The sequence below is a fragment of the Chrysemys picta genome, chromosome 12 (genome assembly GCF_011386835.1).
Source record: "Chrysemys picta bellii isolate R12L10 chromosome 12, ASM1138683v2, whole genome shotgun sequence".
Lineage (NCBI taxonomy): Eukaryota > Metazoa > Chordata > Testudines > Emydidae > Chrysemys > Chrysemys picta.
The window spans coordinates 1,949,748-1,971,174 of record NC_088802.1 but is presented as its reverse complement, the minus strand read 5'-3'; the positions used below and the strand labels follow the sequence as shown (position 1 = coordinate 1,971,174).

The 21,427-nt window shown below is 60.4% G+C and overlaps 1 protein-coding gene and 1 long non-coding RNA gene across 2 annotated transcripts; both read right to left on the bottom strand.

Moving 5' to 3' along the window:
• Positions 1-4,408: 4,408 nt before the first annotated feature.
• Positions 4,409-6,014, bottom strand: LOC122173438 (uncharacterized). The gene is made up of 3 exons (XR_010591966.1): positions 5,888-6,014; positions 5,079-5,198; positions 4,409-4,574 (listed from the first exon to the last, which is right to left on the bottom strand). It is a non-coding gene; the product is annotated as an uncharacterized LOC122173438 (long non-coding RNA).
• Positions 6,015-6,049: 35 nt separating this feature from the next.
• NCR3 (natural cytotoxicity triggering receptor 3) lies at positions 6,050-20,068 on the bottom strand. Its single transcript, XM_065563861.1, has 6 exons — positions 19,864-20,068; positions 16,446-16,796; positions 15,605-15,727; positions 14,088-14,182; positions 11,867-11,919; positions 6,050-6,239 (listed from the first exon to the last, which is right to left on the bottom strand). The coding sequence occupies exons 1-6, from the start codon at positions 19,904-19,906 to the stop codon at positions 6,050-6,052; spliced, it is 855 nt and encodes a 284-aa protein (XP_065419933.1). The 5' UTR covers positions 19,907-20,068.
• Between the last annotated feature and the right edge of the window lie 1,359 nt (positions 20,069-21,427).

Below are 21,427 nucleotides of genomic sequence, written 5' to 3'. Positions count from 1 at the left end.
TGGATGGAGGGAGTGGGGATGGATGGATGGAGGAAGGGGTAGATGGGTGGATGGAGGGAGGGGGTGGGGATGGATGGATGGAGGAAGGGGAAGATGGATGGAGGGAGGTGGTGGGGATGGATGGATGGATGGATGGATGGATGGAGGAAGGGGTAGATGGGTGGATGGATAGAGGTGGTGGGGATGGAGGGATGGAGGAAGGGGTGGATGGATGGATGGAGGGAGGGAGGAGGTGGGATGATGGATGGATGGAAGGGGTAGATGGGAGGGAGGGAGGTGGTGGGGAGAATGGCTGGAGGAAGGGGTAGATGGGTGGATGGAGGGAGGGGGTGGGGAGGGATGGATGGAGGAAGGGGTAGATGGGTGGATGGAGGGAGGGGGTGGGGATGGATGGATGGAGGAAGGGGAAGTGGATGGAGGGAGTGGTGGGGTTGGATGGATGGAGGAAGGGGTAGATGGATGGATGGAGGAAGGGGTAGATGGGTGGATGGATGGAGGGGGTGGGGATGGATCAATGGAGGAAGGGGTAGATGGATGGATGGAGGAAGGGGTAGATGGGTGGATGGATGGAGGGAGTGGGGATGGATGGATGGAGGGAGGGGTAGATGGATGGATGGAGGGGGTGGGGATGGATCAATGGAGGAAGGGGTAGATGGATGGATGGAGGAAGGGTAGATGGGTGGATGGATGGAGTGAGGGGTAGATGGATGGATGGAGGGAGGGAGGGTGGGGATGGACGGATGGAGGAAGGGGTAGATGGATCGGGGGGAAGTGTGGGGTGGTGAATGGAATAGGGGGGATAGAGGTGAAGGGGATTGGAGGCGGGATGGACGGGGAGGGGATGGGAGGGGGATGGAGGGGAGAGGGATGGGAGGGGGATGGATGGGGCAGAGGAGATGGAGGTGAAGGGGGGGATAGAGGTGAAGGGGGATGGGAGGCGGGATGGACGGGGAGGGGATGGGAGGGGGATGGATGGGGCAGAGGGGATGGAGGTGAAGGGGGGGATAGAGGTGAAGGGGGATTGGAGGTCGGATGGACAGGGAGGGGATGGGAGGGGGATGGACGGGGAGGGGATGGGAGGGGGATGGATGGGGCAGAGGGGATGGAGGTGAAGGGGGGGATAGACGGGGGAGGGGGACGGCGGTACCCTAGCTGTGTGGCAGGGCGGGGTGACAGTTCGTTTGAATCACTCTCCACCCTCCCCTCCCCCCCGCCATCGATCTATCCATCCCTCCCCCCACCCCTCGGCCGTCTCCAGCCCCCCGCCCCCCTCTGCTCCCTTCCCACCCCCGGCCCTGCCCCTGGGCGCAGGGGGCACTCACCTGCCCATGCCAACCCAGCAGCCGGCCCCAGGCTCGGCGAGCGGCACCCCCAGCAGCGTCCGTCCGTCCGTCTTCCCCCACGGGCTGCGCGTCCTGCGGGGTGAGGGAACTTCTGCTACCAGCTCCCCAGCCCCGGAAACCCCAAGTGTTAAAATGAGAAACTCACAAGGCAGCTGTATCCGCCCTCGAGGGCTGCATGGTCAGCGGGGGGGGGGGGGGGGCGCGGGCTGGGAGCCAGGACGCCTGGGTTCTCTCTCTGGCTCTGGGAGGGGAGTGGGGGCTGGGAGCATGGACGCCTGGGTTCTCTCCCCAGGTGGAGGGGAAATGAGAGGGGGTCTGCTGGGTTAGAGCAGTGGGCTGGGAGCCCGGACGCCTGGGTTCTCTCCCCAGGTGGAGGGGAAGTGGGAGGGGGTCTGCTGGGTTAGAGCAGTGGGGCTGGGAGCCCGGACGCCTGGGTTCTCTCCCCAGGTGGAGGGGAAATGGGAGGGGTAGCTTTGGTGCCCCCAAGGGAGTGCCTGGCAAGCAAAATTTCCGCTGCTGAGCTGTGAAATCTACCCACAGCCCCAGGGCCCTGCTCCCCACCCAAGGGTGTGGCCGGCCTTGGGGGGGCAGGGAATGGGGCTCGGGTTCGTCCCCCCAAGGGGGAGCCGAGCTCGGGGGATTGAGCAACCGAGTGTAGTGGGGCTGCAGAGCGCTAGGACTCCTGGGTTCTCTCCCCGCGCTGGGAGGAAGAGAGGACTAGTGGTTAGAGCGAGGGGAGGGGAGGGGAGTGCCCAGGACTCCTGGGTTCTGTTCCCAGCAGAGGATTGACCCAAGCCCCCATCCCCCATCCCCATGGCTGGGGTCTGTCCTTCCTTGAGAATCTGCTGGTTGTGAAATACACGTCTCCTTCCTTCTGCAAAACAACCCCGCAACTTCCTGGCTACAGCACCTCCCTCCTCGGCCTCACAACAAGCAAATGCAACAGAACCCAGGAGTCCTGGCTCCCAGCCCCCCCTGCTCACCCCACTCTCCACCCATAGCTGGGGATAGAAACCAGGAGTCCTGGCTCCCAGCCCCCCTGCTCTAACCCACCAGCCCCCACTCCCCTCCCAGAGCCACGCAGAGACCCAGGAGCCCTGGCTCCCAGCCCCACTGCTCCACCCACCAGCCCCCCACTCCCCTCCCAGAGCTGGGGAGAGAACCCAGAGTCCTGGCTCCCAACCCCCTCCCACTTCACCTTGCCCTTGTGTGTGTTTGTGGGTCCCCTTTCACCCATTCCAAGCCTCCCATCTGAGTGAACCTTCGGCAGCTCTGCCTGGTATTATTGTAGGCCCTACAGGATGTCATTGAAGGGCCCCGGGAGCCGTAGCGGCGCCGAGGGAAATGAAGATTTCTGTTTTCAGCAGGATCAGCCTTTATTCGGCTCCTCGCCGAGCAGCTGGGTGCAGAGAAACGTAGCGAGTCGAAACCAGGGAGCGAGGAAGTGGCCGGTGGCCGGCGTCCGGCTCTGGGTGGCGTCAGGGCCGCAAATACCATGAGACTGTCTTCAAAAACCAGGGCCTGGGGAAAGCACCAGTCGCGAATCCAAGGACTGAAAGTCAGTGGATTGGCCGGGGGAAATCATGACCCGGGACGGCCCTGAGACGCTGCCCTCCGTATGATGTTATGCAAATATGCTAACGAGCATGAATAGGACGTCACTGGAATATGCTTCATGCGAAAGGTCTCTGTAAGGTATCGTTACAAAGCTTATCATCTACTGAGTGTGATCATCCTATTCGTATAAATGTATCACTTGTGTATCTGAAACTAGAAATAGGAAATATAACTCCGAGGGCCTATTGTCATTATGCAAAGTGGGGGCCGTTAACTGGGGGTTTGGAATCTTGATGGCTCCCATTAACCAGGACAATTGACTGTGGATGGCTCTGTTTGCAGGCCGCCTTCCCGTGAGTCAGGCTGGGGAGGAATGAACGCTGGGGTCTCCCAGGACATGGGACCATATCACCTGGTACTGGAGTCCATCTTGAACCTGGGGCTTTTCCATTGAGAAGGAGGGGTGGGGCCCAGAGACAAAGGATTCCCGCCTTGGGCCGAAGCTATAAAAGGGGGTGGAGCAGGACAAAGAGGGGCCAGTCATGAGAAATCCCCGAGTTACCACCTGAGCTGGAACAAGGGCTGTCCCCGGGAAGGGACGGGCCCAGGCCTGGAAGGAGTCTAGTCTGTGAAAGAAGCTATTGGAACATCTCTGAGGGGGAGATTTACCTGCATTTAGTTTCCTACTGTGTTAGGCTCAGACTTGCGTGTTTTGTTTGATTTTGCTTGGTGACTTACTTTGTTCTGTCTGTTATTACTTGAAACCACTTAAATCCCACTTGTTATACTTCATAAAATTACTTTGTTTATTAATTATCCCAGAAGTAAGTATTAATCCCTGGGGGAGCAAACGGCTGTGCACATCTCTCTATCAGGGTTACAGAGGGCGGACAATTCATGAGTTTACCCTGTATATGCTTTATACAGAGTAAAACGGTTTGGATTTGGGGTTTGGACCCCCTGGAGCCTGGGTGGGTAATGGAGACAGGGGACTTGCTGAGCAGTTTTTGGTTACAGGCTGCAGGTTTGGGGGCGGCCCAGACCTGGGTCGCGGTTGCAGCAGGCTGGCGTGTCTGGCTCAACAAGGCAGGGTACTGGAGTCCCAGGCTGGCAGGGAAAACGGGCTCAGAGGTGAATTCAGCACATCAGGTGACGCTCCCAGGGGGGTCTCTGTGACCGAACCCGTCACAGGCCCCACGATTGTCTGGGAAAAGAACAAATCGGGGCCGGAGGCAGGAGGAGACTGGCTGGAAAGGGCGGGGGAAAGCGAGACGCCCACAAATCCAGACATTTCGTTTCAACCGCCCGTTGGGTTTCTCTCAGCGTTTCAGGGGTCGCCATTTCCAGCCGTTCTTCCCGGCCGGGACACGGGGAAAAGAGACAACTCTTTAACCCAGAGCCCAGGTCCCCGGGACTCCTGGAGCTGGGGCATGAAGAAAAGGGCCCAAACTTGCAATGTTGGTTATGTGTACAGGGAGGCTGGCGGGAGTGTGGGCAGGGAGGGGGTCTGGCAGGTTAGAGCAGGGGAGGCTGGGAGCCAGGACTCCTGGGTTCTCTCCTGGCTCTGCCGAGGGCAGTACGGGCTAGTAGTTAGAGCAGGGGACATGAACATTCACATTCGCAGCTGGGCTTTGGACTGACGCTCCCTGACTCGTCTCTGTCTCCTCCGGGACACTAGGACGAGAAAACGGAGAGAGAAAAGTGAAGGGCTCAAATAAGTGGGGTGGAAAACAGCATCTCCCAACCTGGCATCCAGTAAAGTATCTGATACCATCAGCAGAGCTGGGCGGGACCCCAGGGCTGGGCTGGCAGAGGCTGCGGGTCAGGAGTGAGGGCACTGGCAGAGCAGGGGGGCAGGGCTGGGGGGGCCTGCAGGGCGGGAGGGGGGCAGGGCAGAGCGGGGGGACAGGACTGGGGGGGCTGCAGGGCGGGAGGGGGGGCAGGGCTGGGGGGGCTGCAGGGCGGGAGGGGGGGCAGGGCAGAGCGGGGGGGCAGGGCTGGGGGGGCAGGGCAGAGCGGGGGAGCAGGACTGGGGGGGCTGCAGGGCGGGAGGGAGGGCAGGGCAGAGCGGGGGGGCAGGGCTGGGGGGGCTGCAGGGCAGAGGCGGGGGGCAGGGCTGAGGGGGGGCTGCAGGGCGGGAGGGGGAGCAGGGCAGAGCGGGGGGATCTGGTCACTCACGTTTCCTCTGGTAGCACAGGCTGGTCCCCAGGGCGCCGGCGGCGAGGCCGAAGGTGCAGATGAGCCCACGCAGGAAAAGCCACAAGAGGACGAATCCGTCGGGCTTCACGTCCGTGGGCTCTGAATGGGATAGGAGGGAGGAGAACGGGATTGTGGGAAATTAATACTATGTGGGCGGGAGAGAGAACCCAGGAGTCCTGGCTCCCAGCCCCCCCTGTTCTAACCACCAGCCCCCACTCCCCTCCCAGAGCCGGAAGAGAAACCAGGAGTCCTGGCTCCCAGCCCCCCTGCTCTAACCACTAGGCCCCACTCCCCTCCCAGAGCCGGGGAGAGAACCCAGGAGTCCTGGCTCCCAGCCCCCCCATTCTAATCACTAGGCCCCACTCCCCTCCCAGAGCTGGGGAGAGAACCCAGGAGTCCTGGCTCCCAGCCCCCCTGCTCTAACCACCAGCCCCCACTCCTCTCCCAGAGCCGGGAGAGAACCCAGGAGTCCTGGCTCCCAGCCCCCTTGCTCTAACCACCAGCCCCACTCCTCTCCCAGAGCTGGGGAGAGAACCCAGGAGTCCTGGCTCCCAACCCCCCTGCTCTAACCCCACCAGCCCCCACTTCCCTCCCAGAGCCGGGGAGAGAACCCAGGAGTCCTGGCTCCCAGCCCCCTGCTCTAACCACCAGCTCCCACTCCCCTCCCAGAGCCGGGGAGAGAACCCAGGAGTCCTGGCTCCCAGCCCCCCCTGTTCTAACCACCAGCCCCCACTCCCCTCCCAGGCCCGGGGAGAGAACCCAGGAGTCCTGGGCTGCCCCAGACTCACCCGCTTTCAGCACCTGGAGCCACGTCCCATTCCCCGCCCCCTCGCCCAGGGTGGGGGATCTTCACCAGGCAGCGGTAGGTCCCGGTGTCGTAGGGTCTCAGCTCCCGCAGCTCCACGTCGGCTCTCCGCTCCCCGCAGGAAGCTCTGGTCCTGGGCCCCGGCTCACCCGGCCCCTGAACTCCTGGTCCCGTCGCTCAGCTCCAGCCGGGCGCCCGCCACGTCCTTCACCCAGGTGTAGCTGCCCAGCCGGGGCTCCCGGGTGCTGTTGTAGGAGCAGGGCAAGGTGACGGAGCCGCCCTCGGTGCCCTGCACGGAGCCGGGCTGGGAGACCCACAGGTCCTGCGCCAGGAACCTGGCAAAGAGACGGGACAGAGGGAAATCAGGCCTGGAGTCGGGCAGGGGCCTGTCCCCCTCTGGGGGGCGCCGGCTCCCACCCGGCCGCAGGGCGGGGACTGGCTCAGGGGGGTGGGGAATGGTGCAGGGACCTGTCCCCTCTGGGGGGCGCCGGCTCCCACCCGGCCGCAGGGCGGGGGATTGGCTGGCTCGGGGGGCAGGGAATGGGGCACGGGGGCCATATGTCGGCCAGCCCACGTCAGCCCGATGGCCTGTCTGTGGCAGGCCCCGCAATGAACAGAACCGGGCGATTATCGAGGGCTCCAGCCCCGGCCGGCCAGTCCCAGCCTCTGACTCCAAACCGGCCTCAAACCCGAATCAAAACCAGCCTGTGAAATGGTGATTCTCCTGCTGAGAGAAACCGCCACGTAATTCGTACTATGCGTCGGCTGCCTTCAGTGGCTGGATCCGCCCGAGCCCCCTCCTCCCCCGCCCACCAGCTCTCTATCCCCATCCACCCCCATCATCATCATCATCATCTATCCATCCCCATCCACCCATCCATCCGTCTGTTTATCCCCATCCACCCCCTCTATCTATCTATACTTTCCCCATCCACACCCCATCATCATCATCATCTATCCATCCCATCCACCCATCCATCCGTCTGTCTATCCCCATCCACCCCCTCTATCTATCTATCTATCCCCATCCACCCCCATCATCATCATCATCTATCCATCCCCATCCACCCATCCATCCGTCTGTCTATCCCCATCCACCCCCTACTATCTATCTATCTATCTATCTATCCCCATCCACCCCCCCATCATCATGCATCATCATCTATCCATCCCCATCCACCCAATCATCTGTCTGTCTATCCCCATCCACCCCCTCTATCCCCATCCACCCCATCTATCTATCTATCCATCCCCATCCACCCCCATCATCATCATCATCTATCCATCCCCATCCATCCATCTATCTATCTATCCCCTCCACCCCCATCATCATCATCATCTATCCATCCCCATCCACCCATCCATCCATCTGTCTGTCTATCCCCATCCACCCCCTCTATCTATCCATCCATCCATCTATCTCTCTATCCCCATCCACCCCCCATCATCATCATCATCTATCCATCCCCATCCACCCATCCATCCATCTGTCTGTCTATCCCCATCCACCCCCTCTATCTATCCATCCATCCATCTACTCTCTATCCCCATCCACCCCCATCATCATCATCATCATCATCTATCCATCCCCATCCACCCATCCATCCATCCATCTATCTATCTATCCCCATCCAACCCCATCTATCTCTATCTATCTATCCCCATCCACCCCATCATCATCATCATCTCTCCATCCATCCATCCATCCATCCATCCATCCGTCTGTCTATCCCCATCCACCCCCATCATCATCATCATCTATCCATCCCCATCCACCCATCCATCCGTCTGTCTATCCCCATCCACCTCATCATCATCATCATCTATCCATCCCCATCCATCCATCCATCCGTCTGTCTATCCCCATCCACCCCTCTATCTATCCATCTATCCATCTATCTCTCTATCCCCATCCACCCCCATCATCATTGTCCATTCACATCCACCCCTTCTATCTATCTATCTATCCCCACACACACCCTCCATCCATCCATCCATCCATCCATCCACCCCCACTATCCATCTATCTATCTATCTATCCCCAGCCACCCCCTCTATCTCTCTGTCTATCACCTTTTCCAACACTCTACATATTTCTGGCTGTTGCAGAGATAGGAAACACTCGCCGGTTTCTCTCCTCCCCTCACCGAACAATTCCCCATTCCATATTTTCTTCCTTCTCTACAGTTCGAGTCTCGTTTCCTTTCCGTTTGGGTCCTTGGCCTTTGTACTTTTCCACACAAAGCAAATGTCCCCAAAGCGCGTGAGACCCAGGACCTATCAGGCCCAGACCCCGGTCGGTTTAGTGTCAGGGATCGGATTGTAACACGGTTACGTTGGAAAGAAATCCCAGGCGTTTGCTGACGCGATAGTCACACACGGGGCGATAACTGAGTCTGAAATCAGTGGGATTCACAGCTGGGATGAATCTTAAACCTCTTGCAAGAATGTACGGGCTGAATTCTGAGTTGCTTTCACGCGATTAACTGGGCTACGTTTGTAAAGAAAACAGTGTTTTCCTTGGATTAAATATTAAAGGAATTTCAATGATCGAATGAGGTGATCAATCTAATTCCCACAATTTCCTTGGATTAAATGATAAACTTCTGGGGCTAATTTTGAAAGGACCCATGGATTAGCTTTAAGAAACTTCTATTTTTCCTACAGTTACATTGTAAAAGGATTACCATCATCTGATGGATTAACAGACACATTCCCTGGAATTAATTTTCTAATCTTCTGGGGTTCGTTTTGAAATGCATCACAACAATTTACTACAATGATTTTTAAGGACATTGAACTAGTTGCCCTGGGATTATTATTTAACTCAATTTCAACAGTGCGCAGGATTAACGATGCCATTGCAATCATTTGGTGCCTTTTTTTAAACTGCAACAATTGTTTCAGGATTTGGTTTAAAGACGTTGCAATAATTCTGCTGAGAAGCTCAGATCCATTGCACTACTTGGCTGGTAATTACAAAGAACTGCATCCATTTACTAGGAACCAGACTGTGATCACTGAGTTTAATTAACTCATAAATAATAATTTAGTACCATTAACTCTGAAATAAATGGCAACAAATTCTTGACTTTACTCTTAAAGAGATTGAAATTATTCAGTGGGACGAACTCTTAAATAGTTTGCAATATTTCACCAGGATTAGTTCAAACTGGGGATTATATTTTAAAGGAACCGCAAAAAATCAGTGGATTTTGCAGTAATTTTCAAGAAATCACCAAATCAATTATCTTTATTAGCAGCAATTAAATTGTAAAGAAAAAGAGTTTATTAGGGTTACTCAAATGGTGAATTAATTTGCTGGAATTATATTTGAAATTACCAGAGTTGGCTGGGATTAATATTTAAATATTGCAAGATAATTAATATTTAAATATGGAAGAATGACCCAGGATTACCTCCTAAACTTCCTCAAATTACTCTGATTAATTGGAATCAATTTCTATCCGTTTCTAGGATTAATTCTTTGAAGACATGGCAAGAATTTGGAAAGGGCAAACAAATAAATCGCCACGCTTGGCTCGGATTCGCTCAAAGAAATTGCAATAATTTTGGGTTGATTTAAATACTTTGCCGTAACGTCCCAGTAACAAAGAAATCGCCGCAATTGGATGAGGCCGGTCGTAAGAAAAGCTCGTGAAGAAAATTACATGAATTTTGAAATAATTTTCCCGGTTTCATTCAAAACTTGCAAGCCGTTTCGTGGGCTTAGCTGTGAAAATGTAACCGTTAACTGGGCTCAGTCGTTAAATCGTGCATCGTTATTTCTGGCCTTAGCTGTGAAAATACAACGGCTCCGGACGGTATCAGATGAATTCAGGTGTGAGACTGACGGAGCCGCTCGCTGAGAAATGGGCCACGTTCACTATCGAATCACTTGCGTTTCGGAGGCGAATCGTTCACTTGAGGCCTGGATCGGCCAGGTTCGTTCAGAGCAGCCGTTCCCAACCAGGGGTCTGAGCAGGTTTCGGGGGGCCCCCCAGCCAGGCCGGCCCAGGGCAGAAAGCCAGGACTGATGCCCGGGGCCCCGAGCCGGCTGGCGCCAAACCAAAGCCTGAGTGCTGCAGCTTTGCGGGTCCTCCTTGGCGTGGGGCCCTGGACAATTGCCGGGCATGTTGTGGGGGGCTCGGGCAGGAAAAGGGTGAGAACCCCTGGTTTCAAGGCAATCACCCCTTGCAGGCCCCATGCAGCGACCCCAGGGATGGGGCCCGTGCACTCGCGGCTGGCTCTGCCGGTGCCCGCCAGGACCGGCTCGGAGCGATGCCTCATGGCCCGGACCGCTCCGGTTCACGCTCGCCGCGAGTGGTACATTCATCCCGGCCCGCGGGCAGCGCTGGGCAGGGGATAGGCAGGGCGGGGTGCGGGGCACTGGATACATAGGGATGGATGGGTTGACGTGCCCACCCACCCAGCCCATACAGCATCTCTCTGCCCACGGAGAGCCGGCTGGCCAGTGCCCCATGCGCCCCGCTCGGTCTGTCTGGGCTGCGGGTTCAGATCCCCCCGTCCCAGCCTCGCGCCCCCCTCCCTCCCCACTCACCTGCAATCAGCGCCAACGTCCAGAGCAGGGGGCCTGGGGCCATGGCTGCCGGTGTGAGGGCACAGGAGAGCGGGTGCAGGGCTGGTGCGACTCGCACCGGGGGGGGGGTCAGGAAATGAGCCTCTGAACACCACCCGCCTAACGCGGCCGGTTCCTGGCTTCCGGCCCAGGGGCCAAGGGGGGGGAGGGGAGAGGAGGGGAGGGGCCCGGACTCCTGGGTTCCATCCCCGGCTCTGGGAGGGGAGTGGGGGCTGGTGGGTTAGAGCAGGGGGGCTGGGAGCCCGGACTCCTGGGTTCTCTCCCCAGCTCTGGGAGGGGAGTGGGGGCTGGTGGTTAGAGCAGGGGGGGTTCAGAGCCAGGACTCCTGGGTTCTCTCTCGGCTCTGAGAGGGGGAGTGGGGCCTGGTGGTTAGAGCAGGGGAGCTAGGAGCCAGATGTACGGGACACATTTAATTTAGGTCAACAGCTTCTTACATGGGCGTGACTTTATTTCAGCGCCAACACCGGGGGCTCACAGCCCCACCAGCCCGCGCCGCGTGTCCTGCTCCCGCCTCCATCGCTTTGTGAGACGATCCCGGACTGCAAACAGCCCCAATCCCCCCCCCCCCCCCCCGCGGCCCCATTACTGCCTGTTTGACCCAGGGCAGCTGGTCCAGAAGGAACCCGCCTGATTTAAACCTCACCCCGGCGGGAGCCCCCCCAGGGCCCGGGGAAATCACACACCTGGGGAATTCCCCTCCCGGCACAAACCGATGCCTTGTTCCCAGGCTGGCTCTGCCCAGCTCCGGCTCCAGCTCCGGGCCAGGCTGGGGTTCGATCCCCTGCCGGACTCAGGACCCCAGGGGGTGTTTGGTTCCCCCGGTCGGTGCCTCCAGCCGGGGACACGTCCCCCCCCTCGCCGGCCGTGCTCAGCTCATGGACCGAGCTGGGGGTCTCGCTCGGAGGCCGGTTTTCTAACCCCTTTCATCGTCCTGGGGACTCCTCCCCGATTGACCCACGTCCTCCTCGAATCGCGGGCACCGGAACGGGAGCCAGGACCCAGCCGCGGGAAAACCCCCTCCCGGCTCCTACTCGAGATCCCCCCGGCCACGGCCCAGGCCGGCGTTCGCCGCTTCGCCCCGTCCAGCTGGAGACGGAGCTGCCCAGGGTCTGCCCAGGGGGAACTGATGGGGGACCAGGGATCTGGGGAGCCGGAGTCCTGGGTCCTTCGTTCCTTTCCTCCCTGGAGAGCCGGCCCCGCTCCGGATCAGCCGCTGCTGACGTGCGTGGTTCAGCCCCACACGGCCGCCCGAGCGCTCAGCCGACCACACGCCCAGCCCAGGGCCTGTTTCCTGAGCGGGGCTGGAGGCCGGGTTGTATAAGCGGCTCTTGAGAGGCCGGGGGGGTGGAAAAACTGGGTCACCGGCTCTCAACGGCCTGTGGGAGGAAACAGACGCCGGCCGCGTCCTCTACCGCCTGAAAAACCACCACGGCAGCAGTTAACCCTCATGCTCCAAGGCGGAGAGTGAGGCTGGGAACTAGGGGTCCGGAAGGGACAGTGAGTCCAGCGCTGGCCACTGGGTGGGTGTCTTGGGTCCTCTTCTGAAGCTGTGGGTCAGGTCTGAGGGGCACTGGCAGAGCTGGGGGGAGCAGAGGGCTGGGCTGGCAGGGGGCTGCGAGTTGGAGTGAGGGGCAACCGGCAGAGCTGGGGGGGACAGGGCTGGGCTGGCGGGGACTGCGGGTCGGGAGGTGAGGGGCACCGGTAGAGCTGGGGGGGGCAGGGCTGGGCTAGCAGGGGGCTGGGGGTCAGGAGTGAGGGGCATCAGCAGAACTGTGGCATGGGGGGAGTCCAGGACTAGACTCTGCCGGTGCCCCTCACTCCCGCCCCGCAGCCCCTGCTCCCCGAGCTCCGGGCTCCCCCCGCCCCACAGAACCTCCGGATCTAAACACACGACCCCTCGTGACGGAGCTCATGGGCCTGGGGGCTGCTGCCGGCCCCTCACCCCTGCCTGCGGCCCCAGCCAAACCCACATCTTTTCTTTCGCTGCATTGGGCGGTCAGCCCAGCTCCGGGTTCACTAGGCCCAGCTCCGGGTTTCGCTAGCCCAGCTCCGGGTTTCTCCAGCCCGGCTCCGGGTTTCTCCAGCCCGGCTCCGGGTTTCGCTAGCTGGTCTTCCAGGCTATGTTTAGCCGCTCTGTGGATTTTTTCTAGCCATTTTGGCGAGGGGGGATGGGGGGGTTACGGCGTCTCGCAGCGTCTCCGGGCCCCCCCGCGGGAGCTGGGGACAGTTACCCTGCCTGGCTCCCTCCCAGCGCCGCGCTGGGCCCGGAAACACCCGGTTCCTGGAGCCGCTCGGTCCCAGCTCCGGCCAGGCTCACCCCAGACTCAGCATCGCAGGCCGGAGACGGGGCGGGAGGGGACGGCTGGGGCGGGACACACGGAGGGGGGCTGGGGTGGGGAGCAGGGACCCGGGAGCCCCAGAGTAGCTTGTGCGGGGGGAGAGGGGGGGGTGATACTGCAGGGCGAGGCCGCCCCCTGGTGGCGGACGGTTGGAACTGCAGCCCCTTGCTGGGAGGATGGAGACATGCAGCGGGGCTGGTTTAGGGGGTGTGAATGTTGTCCCCCCTACTGGGGGGTCCCTGCTGCCCCCTCCTGCCGGTGCTGTGGGGGAGGTTCGTGGGGGGTGCACACGTGGTGTGAGGTGCAGGGGGCATGTGGAAGGGGGACATGTGTGGGGTGCGTGTGTGGGGGAGCATGGGGGGGTGGGAGGCGTTTGTGGGTGGGGTGAGGGGGGAATATGGGGGTCTCCGTCCCCCCCCCGGCTGAGCCCCCTAGCCCCGGAGGCTGCCCCCGATGGCGGCGTAGGTGACGAGTTCGCCCGCGGGCGCTGGGCGCCGACCCGGCTTCACCCTCAGCTCCGCGTAGCTCGGCTCTTGGGGCCTGGTGAGATGGGACAGAGACGGACCCCTCACCCCACAGCCCCATCAGCCCCCCACAGACCCCCTCAGACCCCCCACAGCCCCGTCAGCCCCCCACCGACCCCCTCAGCCCTCCCACAGACCCGTCAGCCCCCCCCTCGGCCTTGTCAGCCCCCACAGACCTGTCAGCCCCCCCCACAGCCCCATCAGCCCCCCACAGACCCCCTCAGCCCCCCCCCCACAGCCCCATCAGCCCCCCACAGACCCCCTCAGACCCCCCCACAGCCCCATCAGCCCCCCACAAACCCCCTCAGCCCTCCCACAGCCCCGTCAGCCCCCCCCATCGAACCCACAGCCTCTCCACAGCCTGGCAGCCCCCCCCGACCCCTCAGACCCCTCCCCCATGGCCCCATCAGCCCTGTCAGCCCCCCACGGCCATCCCAGCCAGGATTGTCCCTTCAGCTCTTCCCCCAGGTGATCCGCCCCCCACAGCCCCACCTCCCAGGCCAGCCTTGTCCCCACCCCAGGCACCTCTGGCAGGGGAGCCCCCGACTCACAGAGCCACCTCCCCAGGCACTGCGCTGCCTGTCCCTGCACATGCCCCTCCATCCCCCTCACACCCCTCTGTCCCCCCCATTCGCCCTCCCCCATCCCTCCATCCCCCCCACACCCCTCACTCCAGACCCCCCACACACCCCTCACTCCATCCTCCCATTCCCCCCCTACGTCCATCCCCCCTCCACACACACCCCTCCCTTCATCCCCCCAGCGGGGTCTCACCGGCATTGGGGCTTCCGTCTGGGGTCCTACTTCTCGCTGGTCTAGGGGGATCATTCATGTCATTAATTAACCAGCGGGAGCCAGAAATCGCTAGTCAGCGGCCCAGAATCACAGCTCAGCCAATAGCCAATTAGAATAATCAGTAGCCAATTATCAAGTTCCTTGGCCTAATCAGTTCTCAGCATAAATCAGCCGCCAATAACCAGGGGTCAGCGGCTACCCAGCGCAGCCAACGCTCACCAGTAGCCACTCAGCAGGAATCCGGAGCCAGCCCGTAATCGAGACTCGCTAACGGAGCTGCCAGTCTGGGGCCATTAATTGGTAAGTGGTGATTGACAGCTGAGGGGAAGACGACAGGGACTGATAGCCAGGAATTGATAATTAGTTGCCAATAGACAACTATGCGTAGAAGCCAATAAGCAGACGCTGTTAGCCAATGGGCAGAAGCCAGTCGTCAATAACCTTTAGACAATAATCAGTAGCCATTAGTCAATCGCTGGTAGCCCGTAATCTAGCAAGAATCTTTAGCCAGGAACCAGGAGCCAAAACTCCATAATTGGTAGCCAGTAATCAGCAGATAATAATAAATATTCAGTACCCAGCAATCAATAATCAGTAGCCAATAATCGATAGCCAATAGCCAATTATCAATCAGTAGCTAGTAATCAATAGCCAATAATCAATATAATTAATCAGTAGCTAATAATAGTGAATAATCAATAACCAGGAACCAATTGCCAACCAGAAGCCAGTAATTAATAGCCAATAATCAATAATAAGGACTCAATAGCCAATCAGTAGCTAACGATAGCAAATAATCAATAACCAGGAGCCAATTATCAATCAGGAGCTCATAAGGTCCCCAGTTAGTGTCAGGGTCAATGTCAAGGTCCCCGGTTAGGGGTAGGGATGGGGTTTGGGGTCAGGGTTTGGGGTCCATGGGTGGAGCTTGGAGTTCGGGTCAAGTCTGGGGCTGAGGGTCGGTGTCTCTGGCAGCCCCCCCCCCCTCAATCTCACTGTGACAGCTGGTCACCTCACTATTCACCACTGTCGTGTATTTAGGACACGTTTTGTGCAAAGTGTCATTGTAAAAGTCTGGACCTGCTCGCCAGGCCCATCTCGTCGGATTGTGTGCGCTACCGGCGGGTGCGATGTTATGGAGTTTGTCTGCGTGTGTTACTGAAACACGGTGTGAGGTTGAGAACATCCACAAGCAGCCTTTCGGGTACAATCGTGAAAAGGCCAAACAAGGCTAACGGCTCACTGAGAAAACACTGAAACGCTGGTGAAAGTGAAGCCGGGAGGCAGGTGGCAGAGACCCTGCGTGTAAGGGCAGCTGGGCGTGTCCCTGCCGGTGTGAAACGCTGGTGAAAGTGCAGCTGGGGGGGGCAGCTCAGTGCGAGAGGGAGGGCTGGGGGGGGCTCGGTGGGGCCCTGGTTCCAGGGGGGATCTGTCCCACTCACCTCGTCTCCTCTTGTGGCAGATCAAAACCAGGGCGGCGGCTGCGCCAGCGACCCCCACGGCGGTGCCCGCGCCCAAGCCCAAGCCGAGCGTGCCCAGCGCCAGGGGGGGCGATGATGGGGGGCCTGGAAGGCAGGGAGAGAAGGAAAGTGGGAATGAGACAAAGCGGCCGGAGAAGGGGTGGAAGCCGGCACCGACTCCTTCCCTGCGCTTCTCTGCACCCCTCCTTTCGCCTCTTCATTCGTCCCTTTCTTCCTCCCTTCGTTCTTTCCTCCCGCGGCCTTCCCTGGCTCTCCCTTTCCGTCCCCTCCTTCGGCTTTTCACTCCTTCTTTCGCTTGTTCGTGACCCGGCCCCTCCTTCCGGCCTGTCCTTCGCGCGCTCCCCGGCTGTGTTTCTGCCTCCCCCCGCCGTCCTTCGCGGCCCACCACGCCTGCCCCGACTCCGCCATCAGCCTCGCCCCCAAAACCAGCCGCTAACAACACCCCAGAAATAACAATAACGGCCCCACTTCCCCTTTTCAATCCAGAACCACCACCCCAGTCTAACCACCAGCCCCCACTCCCCTCCCAGAGCCAGGGAGAGAACCCAGGAGTCCGGGCACCCAGCCCCCCCCGCTCTAACCCACCAGCCCCCACTCCCCTCCCAGAGCCGGGGAGAGAACCCAGGAGTCCGGGCTCCCAGCCCCCACCCCCGCTCTAACCACCAGCCCCCACTCCCCTCCCAGAGCCGGGGAGAGAACCCAGGAGTCCTGGCTCCCAGTCCCCCCTGCTCTAACCACCAGCCCCCACTGCCCTCCCAGAGCCGGGGAGAGAACCCAGGCGTCCTGGGCTGCCCGGACTCACCCGCTTTCAGCACCTGGAGCCACGTCCCGTTCCCCGCCCCCTCGCCCAGGGTGGGGATCTTCACCAGGCAGCGGTAGGTCCCGGTGTCGTAGGGTCTCAGCTCCCGCAGCTCCACGTCGGCTCTCCGCTCCAGCAGGAAGCTCCGGTCCTGGGCCCGGCTCACCCGGCCCCTGAACTCCTGGGTCCCGTCGCTCAGCTCCAGCCGGGCGCCCGCCACCTCCTTCACCCAGGTGTAGCTGCCCAGCCGGGGCTCCCGGGTGCTGTTGTAGGAGCAGGGCAGGGTGACGGAGCCGCCCTCGGTGCCCTGCACGGAGCCGGGCTGGGAGACCCACAGGTCCTGCGCCCAGGAACCTGGCGGATCAAAGGCCAAGGGTCAGCAGGACGGACGACCCCCCTCCCCTCCCAGAGCCAGGGAGAGAACCCAGGAGTCCTGGCTCCCAGCCCCCCCTGCTCTAACCCACCAACCCCCACTCCCCTCCCAGAGCCGGGGAGGGAACCCAGGAGTCCTGGCTCCCAGCCCCCCTGCTCTAACCCACCAGCCCCCACTCCCCTCCCAGAGCCAGGGAGGGAACGCCGAGGGGGTTGGCCAAAGGCGATTGTCCAAGCGCCCGGCCTCCCTTGCCCACTTCACTCGCATTTCTTAGGGGCGACGCTAAGTAGACACAACATTCGGCCCTCGAGCCTGGTCTCCCCCAGCACTGAATTGCACCCATCTGCCACCGGCTGGTCCTTGGCCAACGCGGCTTCGAGGACGGCCTCCAGGTTGGAGCTGGACAACCCACTGCTTCCCTCGGTGGGTCTTTCCAATGGCCCATCCCTCTCACTCCGAAACATTGGAGCCTTATGTCTAATGGGAACGCATCTGGCTTTCATTTCCCCCTTCGGGCCTTGGGCAGCCCTTCTCCGGTGGGAGAAAGAGCCGTTCGGGGCCGCGTATCTCGCCCTGAGAGGGTCCCCTCTGGGTCTTCGGCCGGGGGCGCTGAACGGATGGAGATCCTTACGTCTCCCTCTCTCCGGCGTTTCTCCCACCCTCCAACCGCTCGTGTGGCGGCCGTCTCTAAGGTCTCCACATCTGGGTCTTGTCGGACAATCCCTAGCCGTGAGGTGCAGGGTCCGAGCGCTGCCCAATCCACCACGGCCGTCGGGAAGCTGCTCCGACGGTTAATTACTCTCGACTGTTAGTCGGGTTCCCGGTCTGAATTTGTCTGGCTTCAGCTTGGAGCTTGTTCAGCTGCTGTCTGCCGGACGGAGGAGCCCTCGAATATCAGAAATCTTCTCCCTCCGTCATCGCCTTCCCTCGGGTAAAGCCAGGTTTAACGCCCGGCTTTGGTCCTTAACGTATTCTCCACATTAAGCGCACAAGACGCTCCCGTGATGTTGTTGCCAATCCTGGCGATTTTATCCCCATAGCTGGTGTTTTTCCGCAGCTCCTGCTCTCGGTGTTGTGTGGATACGTCACACGTTCAGCTTTTGTTTACCAAAAAAACCCCAAAAAACGGTTTCTAGCCCTTTGGGTTGTGGAGAAAACCCAGCGAACACGACTGCGAAAATATCTATTTTTTCCCCAATGGAAAATCTTCGACGGGAACAGAAACGCTTTGCTTGGGCCTCGTTCAGGTTTGCGGCATTCGCAACAAACGAGGGGTTCCTGGTTGAGAACCCGCAAATCTGGGCTGAGAATTTAATGTAACGGAAAAGCCTTTTCCCACCGAAAACCTTTTGATGGAAGGTTTTATGTAACCTTGCGGCTTGGAAAAGGAGAGGCAAAGACAGACAACTTCCAGGTGGATTATTTTTTACAACCGGATTTTTTCAAGTCCATCTCGTGATTCACGGCGGAGCCTGACTTGTGCTTGCACATTGGAATGGCCACTTAAAAAACTAGGGTTATTAACCAGCTCCGTTGGAAGCAGCTTCGTTTGCTCACGGCTCTTATCACGCAAACACTGAGGCATAATCTTCAATTTAACAGCATAATTTGCCCGTCAAATTCAGTCTGCAGCATTGCTACCCGGCCACGAGTTAACCTCCCCAAAAACTCATGAGATTTGCCTAAAATTCACAAGATTTAGGGGGGGAAAGAGGAAATCTTTGTCTTTCTACCTTTTGCAGATTCAGAATTCCCAGTTTTGAATGTTTCTCCACAATACAAAATGCTGGGAACTTGCTGGGTTTTTATAAAAGAAAAACGGACCGTTCCTGCAGACCTGCAGAAGCCGGAGCGTTCAGGAAAACACCGAATAGCGTCAAAACCAAATCGTGAGCTGGCAAGTTGAGACTAAAATGGTGATTTCTTTGCAGCCCTGAAAACTGGCAGGGGAGAATTGTTCGTTTCCGGCAAGATGGTTCCATTTCTCATTCAGTGACTGTCGTCGGTCAAAACCCAAGAAAATGGGGATTAAATAAAGATGAAAGAATCCAGATTAGATTAAGATTAAGTCACGCAGGCTGGATTCTGCAAACGCGGCTCATGGGCTAACATTAGACTTGGTCTGTCTTTTCCAGGCACGTTTTAGAGGAATCATTTGGGGGGGTTTGTCAACTTCTGTTGCTTTTTATCCCCACCCCGAAAACATCTGGTTTCCAAAATGAAAAACCTTGTTCAGAAAAAGGGATTTTCCAGGACATTTTTCGGTGGACAATGTTGGGGTTTTCAAAACTGGGGGGGGGTGGTGGGAATGTTGGGTTTTTCATCAAACCCTTTTACAGAATTATTTGGGGTTTTCTCGGTTTTGGAAACAGCCAAGGAGGGAATATTTAAGCGGCTTTGGGCAATTTTCACTGCTTGGTGGGGTGGGTCGGTTCATTTTTTCCCTAGATTCCTTGAGGAAACATTCTGGGGGTTTTCCACCAAAAAGACAACACCCTGAATGCCCTGAGGGCCTCGGCAGCGTCTCCAGTCAGTCCCGTAACAGCTCTTACCTCGCCTGGTGTGTCTGACTTTGAAAAAGCCAAATATGATTTTGGGGGAGCAAAAAAAGAGGGAAATATCAAAAAAACAGTGAGATGAAAACCAGAAAAATGGGAGTTTTTTTGGTCTCTTTCGCCGGGCTCCACGTGTCAGTGGCGGCCGCGCCGGGACCCACTCGGGGTGTCCCGGGGGGGGTAGAGCGGCTGGGAGGGGTCACGTCAGACCAGAGAGGGCAACTTCCCTGCGGACGGGGCTCTGGTGAGATCGTAGCCGGGATGATGCCGGGCCGGGGGTCCTGGCTCCAACGGGCCGATGGAGCGATGGGCCGGGCACGGGCAGAGGGGAGTGGGGGAGGGATGGACAGAAGGGGGGAGGTGAAGCGATAACCCAGGAGGGGATCAGGGGAATTCCCCGCACCCGGGGCGAGGGAAGGGACGATTGTACCCCAGGCCCATCCCCGGCTGCAGGACCCCTGGGCGGGGGGCAGGAGGGGCAGGGCCCCCTTACCGGACCAGCTGAGCAGGCAAACGCAGAGGCGGTGCAGAGCCATGGCGCCGGGGGCTGCAGGGGTCCTGGAGTGAGACCCCGACCCCGACCCCGCGGGGCGGCAGGATCCAGGCAGCCCCCACCGGACGTGAGTCACAGAAACCAGAGCGAGCGGGGCCCAGAGAGCGACGCCTCCGCTGGGCCGGAAACCTCCCCCCCAGCCAGGCCCCTCTGCCCTGGCCCTGCCGGTGCCCCTCACTCCCGACCGGCAGCCCCTGCCCCCCGAGCCCTGCCAGTGCCCCTCACTTCCCGACCCGCAGCCCCTGCCCCCCCCAGGCCTGCCCCCCGCAGCTCTGCCGGTGCCCCTCACTCCCGACCCGCAGCCCCTGCCCCCCCCAGGCTTGCCCCCCCCCAGCTCTGCCGGTGCCCCTCACTCCCGACCCGCAGCCCCTGCCCCCCCAGTCCCCCCCAGCCCTGCCAGTGCCCCTCACTCCCAACCCGCAGCCCTGCCCCCCCAGCTCTGCGGTGCCCCTCACTCCCGACCCGCAGCCCCCGCCAGCCCAGCCCTGCCCCCCAGCTCTGCCGGTGCCCCTCACTCCCGACCCGCAGCCCCCCCAGCTCTGCCGGTGCCCTCACTCCCGACCCGCAGCCCCCGCTAGCTCAGTCCTGCCCCCCCCCAGCTCTGCCGGTGCCCCTCACTCCCGACCCGCAGCCCCCGCTAGCCCGGCCCTGCCCCCCGCAGGTCTGCCGGTGCCCCTCACTCCCGACCCGCAGCCCCTGCCCCCCAGCTCTGCCGGTGCCCCTCACTCCCGACCCGCAGCCCCTGCCCCCCCCAGCCCTGCCCCCCAGCCCTGTCGTGCCCCTCACTCCCGACCCACAGCCCCTGCTAGCCCAGCCCTGTCCCCCCAGCTCTGCTGGTGCCCCTCACTCCCGACCGGCAGCCCCTGCCCCCCCCAGCCCTGCCGGTGCCCCTCACTCCCGACCCACAGCCCCTGCTAGCCCAGCCTGTCCCCCCCAGCTCTGCTGGTGCCCCTCACTCCAGACCCGCAGCCCCTGCCGGCCCAGCCCTGCCCCCCCAGCTCTGCCGGTGCCCCTCACTCCCGACCCGCAGCCCCTGCCCCCCCCAGCCCTGCCCCCAGCCCTGCCGGTGCCCCTCACTCCCGACCCACAGCCCCCGCCAGCCCAGCCCTGCCCCCCAGCTCTGCCGGTGCCCCTCACTCCCGACCCACAGCCTCAGGGCTCTGCGTGTGAGCTGTCTCTGTGGTATCGAGCATCTGGCACCAGACCGGGCCGGGGTCAGCAGCCCGGAGCGGAGACGCTGACCACATGGGGGGTGGGGATGCAGGGCCTCTCGCTGTCTGTGCAGGTCGGGGTTGGGGCCGCCAGCGGCTCTAGGGCTCTGGGGGCGACAGGGCCCCTGTGGGCTCTGGGCTGACGCACAAACCCGCTGGGCTCAGCACGGCCATGAGGCGTTTCCTCTGCAACCACAATCCCCGGCTCGCAGCTGCCCGGCACTTGCAGCCTCGACCAGCGCCCAGGGGCTGCGGGTCGGGAGTGAGGGGCACCGGCAGAGCTGGGGGGGCAG